This window comes from Tupaia chinensis, unplaced genomic scaffold (assembly GCF_000334495.1).
Source record: "Tupaia chinensis unplaced genomic scaffold, TupChi_1.0 Scaffold149501_1, whole genome shotgun sequence".
NCBI classification, from domain to species: domain Eukaryota; kingdom Metazoa; phylum Chordata; class Mammalia; order Scandentia; family Tupaiidae; genus Tupaia; species Tupaia belangeri.
The window spans coordinates 882,458-892,577 of NW_006209345.1; the positions used below are offsets into that span (position 1 = coordinate 882,458).

The following is a 10,120-nucleotide window of genomic DNA, read 5'->3' on the forward strand; positions in this document are numbered from 1 at the left end:
GGATTGAGAATCTGAGAATCTTGGCTTTCTGGGCCAGGTGTCACACCTTTAATGTCCTTCTTCCGTCCACCAAAGAAAGGTAAGGAGGTGGCTTCAGGAAAGCCATTTTGCACCTGCCACTGACTTTACTGATGTAAATAGATGTAAATGCCTCTCACGAAAGGTGAGCAGGTTCATTCTTGGCTCTGCAGACCTTTTGCATACTCAATCTGAAAATATGGCGAAGAAGCGTTATTTTGGGGTGGCATATTTTGGCTCCCCACGACACCCCTGTCCAGGCAACTACAAATTATTATTGTAATAACAGAAAACAAGTGATGTTTGCTTTTATTCATCACGTATATAGCTATTTGCTGAACTCTTCAATGGGGTATTTCAGATGATTTGGGGGGCATTATAGGTGGGCTGTCATCCTACAAATGATACTTCTGTCCCTTTCTCGAAATACCTACACTGCATGTTTCTGTTGCATGCCTTGTTGCCACTGGCTAAGTTTTATAGAAAAATATTTAATGGTGATATGATAAAGGCATTCTTGCTTTAGTCTTGACTAAACACATATACGGTCTGTTGCTGACAGCTATATTTTTTTTGGTGATGTACTTTCTTTTAATAAATTTTGATAATAATTATTATTTTAATTTGCTATAGAGCATATGTGATCACCAGAGAGACAGAGACAGAGAAGGAAAGTAAGAAAGAAAGCCAGCAGGTCTGCACCTCCAACTAGAGTCAGCTATGTGGGAGTCTAGGGTCTTAACCGCCACGCCACCTGCTGGCCCTTTAAATCACGTTTTTTTAAAAAAATAACTTATTTGTCGTGGTTTTCAAGCCTCCAGGTCTTGCACTCAAATGGCAGTCAGCCATGTGGGAATCCAGTACCTTAACCACCATGCCACCTGCTGGCCCCTGAAATACCTTTTTAAAAACTATATTCTGAAAGTATTTACGGTAGAAATGACAAACAGGAGAATTACAGATCAAACTGTTCGGAACAAAATTAAAAAGTGGATGTTTCCAGCTGAGAATGGGGCTGGAAAGATTTGGGGAAAGGTCAATTGCTCTTCACTGCGAAGCCTTCTGTTTTAGAAGAACAGCTTTGCTTTTGCTTTACAAATAAATTGCAAGAATAAACACACACAGATACAAGCTATTACTTCGGGTTTTCAGAGAACTCTTAACACTTCAAGAGCAGATGGAAGCATTTCTTATTCGCCATTTCCAGCGAGTACTGACACCAATGAGGTTCAGATGTCCCAATACGAAACTAGCCTTCCAGCCCCTGGACCAAACCCCGCAGTCCTGGGGCTCCTGTGTTAACGTGGTTATCCGTGACCCGCCAGTCAGTACTCCAGGCTCGAAGCCCAACCTCGAGTTGTCCTGGAAAGGGCCCCGTCCGCCCTCCGGCACGTCTCGGCCGGTGTCGAGGTCCAGAGAGAGCGGAGAGCGCCTGCCTCCAGCTGGGACTTGCCCTTTCTCCAACTCCCCCCTGCCCCCCCCCCCCCCCCAAAAAAAAAGGCCCACGGGCGGTGTCCCGAGGAGTTGTTTTTTGGTAACTTTTCCCTTTTCTTAGTTCTTTCGGATCTACTTGTGGTAATTCTTTTGGTAAATACAATACTTTCGATTACAGCTGCTTAGGCTTTTAAGTAACAAAAACAAGGGTCAGGACCCCCGCCCAACCAAGCGCGAAGTCAACCGGACGCTCCCGCAGGGACCGGCCCGGCCAGTTGCCGGAGCAAAGGGGATGACAGACGGGCCGTGGGGCGGGGCTTTGTCCCAGGCCACGCCGAGCACCGCCGCCACTGCGCATGCGTCCTGGCCCTGTGCCGGCTCTTTCTGGACCCTACCGCGTGCCGTCCTTACCCGGTCTGCAACGCGCCGCCGTTCCCGGAAGTGGCTTTCGCCTCCTGGGAAGAGGTGCGTTTTTGTCTGAGGCTTGCTAATCGGGAACGGCCGCGCAGGATAGCAGGAGACCGAGGGTCGGGGCCGGGTCGGACTGCCACCATGGCGGGGAGTCAGGACATGTTCGACGCCATCGTGATGGCCGATGATAGGTGGGTGGCGAGGCTGGGTGGGACCTCCACCTCGCGCCCTGCCAGGGCTTCTCCCAGCTTCATTGGGCTGGGGCGCCGCTGGGGCCTCGCGTCTCGTGGGCGAGTGTGTGGGGACAGTACTCTGTGACCCTGAGATGCTGTTGCTTCTCCTTTACTCCTCGCCAGCTCTGGCGGGGCTACGGGCCCAGCTGCTCCTGCAGACCCGCCTCCTCTTTCTGGGACTTCCCGAAGCATCTGCTGCGCCTGATGACTCCCTGCTCTCAGAGATGCCCTGTCCTCTGATGGGACAGCCCTTTGCCATCTGCGAGCTGCCGCTTTTTCTTGTTCTTTAATCGCAGGACATACGGCAGCATTCATGGACCTGTTGATAAATGTGCCAGACGTCACCCCTTCCCCTCCTTTCCCTCTAGAGACCCTCTGGGAAGTGCCAGGGCTTTGACATCGGGGATTTGTGATTTGCCTTGTCTTCCACTACCCGACCCACAGGGCTAAATCGATGTCATTTCAGAAAGCTGGTGACCATTTCCCTGTCAATGGCTGACATTTATCTGGCGCTTGCTTGTGAATCAGCGCTGCTCTAAACGTTCTACACCAGTTCCCTATTCATCTTACTTGGGAGATGGATCTCGTTACTCTGGCACGGTCACTGCCTAGGGTCACACACTTAAGTGGGGAGATGTACACTTTGCTTCATGGTGTGCTCAAAAAAACTCCATCTCTGCTGACTGCAGTTTAAAATAGTGCCAATTCCACTTTTTTTTTTTTTTTTTAGATGTTGGCTATAGGGTCTGTGCACTTGCCAGAGAGACAGATAGAGAAAGGGAGAGGTCACTCCTCCCCAGGGGGATGGCCACCCGATAATAATTTCTCCTCCATTCTCCTCTCAGGATTTTGGGCATGCATGCACACTGCATCCTATGTGAGGTTTAAAATGCCAGGTCTGGAACTAGAACTGGGTGTACTATGTGGGAGTCCACCGACGTAACAATCATGCCATTTGCTGATCCGGCCAGGTCCACTTTTGACCTGTCAGAGTCAGCGTCTTATACTCTAGGTACCACAGTCATTGTACCTTTGTGACATCTGAGGGCATTTCTCTGTTTTCCGACTGAGAAGTGATAAAAAGCCCTATGTGTGTGGGGCCAGCAGGTGGCGTGGTTAAAGATGCTGAACTCCCAAATGGCTTACTGTGGTTTGTGTCTTGGACCGGGCAGCTTGCTTTCCCACTCCTTTGTCTCTTTCTCTCTGTCTTTCTCTCGTCAAATTTAAAAAACAAACAATAATAGTAATAATAAAGCTAAATGATTCTTTTTTTTTTTTTTTTAAATCTGTGTGATTTAAAATAGTTGGCATGAGTTAGTGTTGTTTGTAGACTCAGGGAACTTTGGCTCCCTTCAGTGGCTGCACACCAGTGTCACATAGGACATTTTGAAACAGATTCTTAGGTCTTTCTCTAGACTTACTGAATATCAGGGGGCGAGGCTCTTACATTTATATCTTTAAAATTTTCCTGTGTATTTCTGGTCCTTTACCTGGCTTGGAAATGACCAATTTAGCTCATTCTCTTCATCGCATCTGAAAAAAAACTGGTCTTAAAGAGATACAGTGACTTGCCAGAGGATAGACAGGAAGTGGGAGGGCTATACTTGAGTGTGTGTGTGTGTGTGTGTGTGTTTAAGATGTATTTATTTATTTATTTATTTATTGACCAGAGGGAAGCGGGGGGAATGAGAAATCAACTCACTGACTCCAGGATTTGAGCTGCGTTCTGCCATGTGGGAATCCAGTGCCACTAACCACCATGCCACCTGCCAGCCCCATTGAGTTTTAAGATTTTTACTACTATGCCTTGTATTACTGGACCTGCATAATATAACAAAAACTTTTTTTTTTTTTTTGGAGAGATTTTCACTGTAGGGCGCGTGCGCTTGCCAGACAGACAGAGAGAGACATAGAGACAGAAAGCGAGAAATCACCCCCCAGGGGGGATGGTCACGCCGCAATCCCTTCTCCTCCATTCTCCTCTCGGGATCTTGGGCACGCACGCACACGCGCCCGGCGTGAGTTTTAAGCCACCGGGTCTGGGACACGAACCGCGGTCGACTACGTGGGAGTCCAGCGACATAGCCATTACGCTAACTGCTGGTTCCCAACAAAAACTTTTTATAAACCCTTCCTATGTCCAGAAATATGAATTCCTATATACTCCAAGTTTTGGATAACATACAAGAGAAAAATATACTTTCTTCGTTCATTTGATGACGTGTGCTTCTCTATCACAGGTTTCATGGAGAAGGGTATCAGGAAGGCTATGAAGAAGGCAGCAGCTTAGGCATAATTGAAGGAAGACAATATGGCACCTTACATGGAGCCAAAATTGGATCTGAGGTAAGTAGGAACACCCACTGAAAATGAATCCTTTTCTTTTCTTGAGAGATTTTTGCTATAGAAGATGTATACTTGTTAGACAAATTGAGAAATCATCCCACTGGGGTGATGACCAAACCACAATCCCTTCTCCCCCACTCTCGTCTCGGGATTTTGGGCATACATGCACACATACCTAGCCTGAATTTCAAGCCACTTGATCTAGGACTCGAACTGTGGTTGACCACGTGGGAGTACAGTGCCTTAACCACCACACCACCCACCAGCCCCTCCTTTTACAATTTATAATTTACTTTGATGTTTAGGATGATAGAACCATAATATCAAGTCTCTTAAAATTGCAAAATGTATACCCAGCAGGTGGCATGTTGATTAAGATGCTGGACTCCCACATGACCAACTGTGGTCATGACCACAGAGTCCCAGACCTGGTGGTTTGAAAATCATGCCAGGCGTATGTGTGCACATGCCCATAATCTCAGGAGAAGAATGGAGGAGAATGGATTGCAGTGTGGCCTTACACCCAAAGGGTGATTTCTCTTTTTTCCTCACTGTCTCTCTCTGGTGAGCACAAAGCACCCTATGGCAAAAACCTTAAAAAAAAAAATATAGGGACCAGCAGATGGAGTAGTGGTTATGTCACTGGACTGCTACATAGTTGGCCATGGTTTGAGTCCTGGACCCAGTGATTTAAAACTCATTCTGGGTGTGTGTGTACATGTGTGCCTAAAATCCCAAGAGGAGAATGGAGGAGAAGGGATTGCAGCACAGCCATCCCCTCTGGGGGGGAGGGGGTGATTGCTTGCTTTCTGTCTCTGTCTCTCTAGTGTATGCATGCACCCTATAGCAGAAATCTCTGTAAAACAAAAATGCAAAATGTATGTGGGAGTTAATAGACCAGCTAGAAATTGTCCTAGAACTGGCAGAGTGTATTGCTGCAGTATGTAGAGACTGTCGTTATGCAGGCTGGGGAATAATTAACCTTGGACGTTCATGGTACTGTCTCGTTTTAAGCTAGCTAAATTCCCATCCAAAAAACGGGTGCTATATGCCTTGTGAAAATACTCCATTTACATTGAAATTCCATAAATGCATAATTTTTTTCTTCTTGCCCTTTAGGTGGGCCCTCACATACTGTTAACTGGTCCTAAGTGGTAAAGTCTGAGTTGAGGTAGTCATGATCATATTAGATATCTAATGTTAAGACATAGGTCACCACAAAATGGCCTGAAACAACACACATCAATTACCTCAAGTTTTTGAGGGTCAGAAACTCAGGAGTAGCTTTGCTGGGTGATTCTGACTCAGGCCTCTCCAGAAGCTGCAGCCAAGCTGTCAGCCAGGGCTGTGGTCTCATCTGAAAGTTTAGCCAGGACCAGCAGATGGCGTAATGGGCTATGTCGTTGGATTCGCAAGAAGTCGACTATGGTTCAAGTCCTGGACCCAGCGGCTTAAACTCACTCTGGGCACATGTGCATGCATGCCCAAGTCCCAAGGGGAGAAGGGATTGCGGCGTGGCCATCCCCGCTGGGGGGTGATATCTCACTTTCTGTTTCTCTGTCTCTGTGTCTTTCCGGTGAGCACACACACCCTATAGCAAAAACCTCTCAGAAAAAAAAAAAAGTTTAGTTGAAGCTGGAGGCTCTGTCTCCAAGGTGGCACACTTGCTCACCTGTCGGCATTGACCTCTCCCTAGGGCTCCTCGAGTGTCCTAAGGTCACACAAGAGCAAATGGCTCAAGAGAGCAAGACAAAGTGATGTCGTCTTTTATGCCTAGCCTCAGAAGTTCTCTACTGTTCCTCTGTATTCTCTTGGTTACAAAAGCCACGCTGATAGAGTGTCCGGTGCCCTGTCTAGGGCACGAGTACCAGGGCGTGAGGATTACTGGAGCCATCTTGCCATGTGGCTGCCCTACCAGGGACTTAACCCCTTAACTTCCATGATGCTCAGCAGGTACTTCAGAACAGTGATACAAGAAGCACCACCGCCTTCTGGCCCCATCTTTTGTTTTGAGATCTTGGGTTATTAGATATAGTGTAGGTAGTTGCTCATTAATCTTACTCTTAAATATTTTTAAAATTCACAGATTGGGTGTTATCGAGGTTTTGCTTTTGCATGGAAATGTCTCCTGCACAATTGTACCACTGAGAAGGACAGGTATGTTGGAGACTCTTTTCTTTTTCAGAATATGGACCACGAGTTTTGGTTCCATAGCTTACTGCCAGTCACTTTGGATCATTAATCCGTCTCAGTTTTCTCATTTATGAAATGAAGAGAATAATAATGTCAGATTTGAATGGTATCAGAAGACTTAAAAGAAATCATAAATAAAGAGCATAGACAGAGAGAGACAGAGAGATAGAAAGTGAGAAATCACCCCATCAGGGAGGATGGCCATGCCACAATCCCTTCTCCTCCATTCTCCTCTTGGGATCTTGGGCATGCATGCACACGTGCCCGGCATGAGTTTAAGCGACCGGGTCCAGGACTCGAACCGCGGTCGACTACATGGGAGTCCAGCGACATAGCCATTACGCTAACTGCTGGTCCCCATTTTACTTCTCAGAAGGGTTCTCTTACTCCCCATCTTTTCCTTGGTGTCATTAGCACCTCAAGTGGCTTTTAGATACCTTGTCAACAAAGTAATTAAAACAATTTTTAAAAGAATTATTTTATTTAACTTTATTTATTTATTTATTTAATTTTTTTTTGACTGGAGAGGGACAGAGCGAGAGAGAGAAAAAAGCAAACTGGTAGGTCCGGGAGTTGAACCACAGTTGGTCAAGTGGGAGTCCAGTGCCCTTAACCACCACACCACGTACCAACCCCAAAAATTGATGATAGCTTCTCATTCATCTTTCCCCTGAATTCCTAATAAGCAGATTATGACCAGCTTGTTAAGGACCTAGATCCCACATAACCAATTGTGAGATTTCAGTTCCATACCCAGACCCAGTGGCTTGAGAAGCATGATGGGCATTGTGCATGCCCAAAATTGTAAAAGAAGGGAGAGATGGAGAAGAGGGGTTGTGGTGTGGCTGTTGACCTTTTCCCCATGGAACGTGTTTTCTCTCCCTCTTTTTTTTTTTTTTTTTTGGAAGAGGTTTTTGCTAAAAGGCGGTGCTCGCCAGACAGACAGAGAGAGACAGACAGAAAGCGAGAAATCACCCCCCAGGGGGGATGGTCACGCTGCAGTCCCTTCTCCTCCATTCTCCTCTTGGGATCTTGGGCACACACGCACATGCGCCCGGCGTGAAGTTTAAGCCACCGGGACGCGAACCGTGGTCGACTACGTGGTAGTCCAGCGACATAGCCATTACGCTAACTGCTGGTTCCCCCCTCTTTTTTTTTTTTTTTTTTAATTTGTGAGCACATGTATGCATTTGCCAGAGAGACAGAAAAAGAGAGGAAAAGTGAGAAAGCACTCCTTTATGGGGGATGGTCATGCTGCAGTCCCTTTACATTCCTCCTTCCGGGATTTTGGGCACACCAGGGGAACACATCCAGTATGTTTTTCTTTTCTCCTCCTAATTTTTTTTACCTATTTTTTTTTTAGCTCTATTTATTTATTATTTGATCAGAGAGGGACAGAGCGAGGGAGAGGAAAGTGAGAAAGCAAGGCACCAGGTCCAGGACTCAAACATGGTTGACAGTGTGGGAGTCCAGTGCTGCTAACCACTATGCCACCTGCCAGTCCTCTTCTCTCATTTTTAAAAAAATTATTGTATTTGAGGCCAGCAGGTGGCATGGTGGTTAAAGGCACTGGATAACAACATGACCAACTGTGGTTCAAGTTCCAGACCTGGTGGCTTGCTTTCTCACTTACCCTTTTTCTCTCTCTCTGTCTGTCTCTGGTCAAATTAAAAAATAAAAATGACAAATGGAACTAAATAAATTACTTTGAAAATTATTTTATTAAACTTTAGTTAGTTAGTTAGTTAGTTAGTTAGTTATTCATTTATTTCGATTTGACCAGAGAGAGAAAGAGGAGAAAGAAGAGAGGGCAAGTGAGAAAGCAAGCTGCCAGGTCCAGGACTCGAACCGTGGTTGACCATGTGGAAGTCCAGTGCCCTCCACCACCTGCCACCTGCCAGCCTCTAAATGGATTTTTCTTTTGAGAGGTTTTTGCTGTAGGGCACGTGCACTTGCCAGAAAGACACAGAGAGACAGAAAGCGAGAAATCAACCCCCAAGGTGGATGGCCACGCCACAATCCCTTCTCCTCCATTCTCCTCTCAGGATCTTGGGCATGCATGCACACGTGCCCAGCGTGTGTTTAAGCTACCAGGTCCGGGACTCAAACCGTGGTTGACTACATAGGAGTCCAGTGATGTAGCCATTATGCCAACTGCTGGTCCCCTAAATAAATATTTTAAAAAATATTTTTAATTTTATTTTTTAAACTATTTTTTAATTTATTTTTATTTATTCATTCATTCATTTATTTTAATTTGACCAGAAAGAGACACACACACACAGAGGGAAAGTGAGAAAGCAAGCCATCAAGTCCAGGACTTGAACCACAGTCGGCCATGTCCAGTGTGTTAACTACCATCCCACCTGCTGGCCCCCATCATTGTTATTTTTTAATTTGACCAGAGAGAGAGAGAGAGAGAAACTAAGAAAACAAGCTGCCTGCTCTGGGCCTCGAACCACGATCAACCGTGTGGGAGTTCAGTGACTTAACTTGCCACCTGCCAACCCCATGATTTTGAAGCCATGAGGTCCAGGACTTGAACGGCACAGTTGGCCATATGAGATCCATCTGCCTTAACCACCACATCAGTGGCTGGCTGTCTCTCTTACTTCCTGTCTCTCTCTAGTGAGTACACATGCCTTTAAACAAACGAAACTTAGATTACATTAGTCTCGGTACGACTTGGGCTCGGAGTGATGACTCCCTTATCAGCAGGTTTTGTGTTTTTTTTTAAGAGAGATTTTTGCTGTAGGGCACATTCACTCACTGGGGAGACAGAGAGACAGAAAGTGAGAAATCATTCCTTGGGGGAATGGCCACACTACAGTCCTTCCTCCTCCATTGTCCTCTCAGGATCTTGGGCACGCATGCACGCACGCATGCACGCACCTGCACCTTGCATAAGTTTTAAGTTGCCAGGTCTCAGACTTGAACTGCAGTCTACTACATGGGAGTCTGGCAGTGTAACCATTATGCCATCTGCCGGTCCCATCAGCAGTTTTAATATAGCCAACTACATCTGTTAATGAAATAGTGCTTTTCTTTTCTTTTCTTTTTTTAAGAAGTTTTTGCTATAGGGCACGTGCGCTTGCCAGACAGAGAGACAGAGACAGAAAGCGAGAAATCACTCCCCAGGGGGGATGGCCATGCCGCAATCCCTTCTCCTTTCTCCTCTCAGGCTCTTGGGCATGCACACACACCCACACGTGGCTTGAGTTTTAAGCCACCCGGTCCGGGATGTAAACCGCGTTTGACTACGTGGGAGTCCAGCGACATAGCCATAACGCTAACTGTTGGTCCCTATTTTATTATTTTTTTTAAGAATTATTTAGGGGCTCTTTTTGTGCAGATAGCAGGCCCGCAAGCATGGTGAACGTCCCTAAAACCCGCCGGACCTTCTGTAAGAAGTGTGGCAAGCACCAACCTCATAAAGTGACACAGTACAAAAAGGGCAAGGATTCTCTGTATGCTCAGGGAAAGCG

The 10,120-nt window shown here is 46.3% G+C and overlaps 1 protein-coding gene across 2 annotated transcripts in view; it reads left to right on the forward strand.

Annotated features, from left to right (window-relative positions):
• The first annotated feature begins 1,869 nt into the window (after window positions 1-1,869).
• Window positions 1,870-10,120, forward strand: part of LTO1 (LTO1 maturation factor of ABCE1) — a 17,425-nt gene continuing 9,174 nt past the window's right edge. Inside the window, exons 1-3 of one of the 2 annotated variants that reach the window (XM_027769410.1) lie at window positions 1,870-2,054; window positions 4,337-4,442; window positions 6,529-6,599. In XM_027769410.1, the coding sequence (XP_027625211.1) occupies window positions 2,005-2,054; window positions 4,337-4,442; window positions 6,529-6,599 (227 nt within the window). In that variant the 5' untranslated portion in view covers window positions 1,870-2,004. The remainder of the gene's footprint in view (window positions 2,055-4,336; window positions 4,443-6,528; window positions 6,600-10,120) is intronic. The other variant, XM_006171238.3, reaches the window with a different exon arrangement.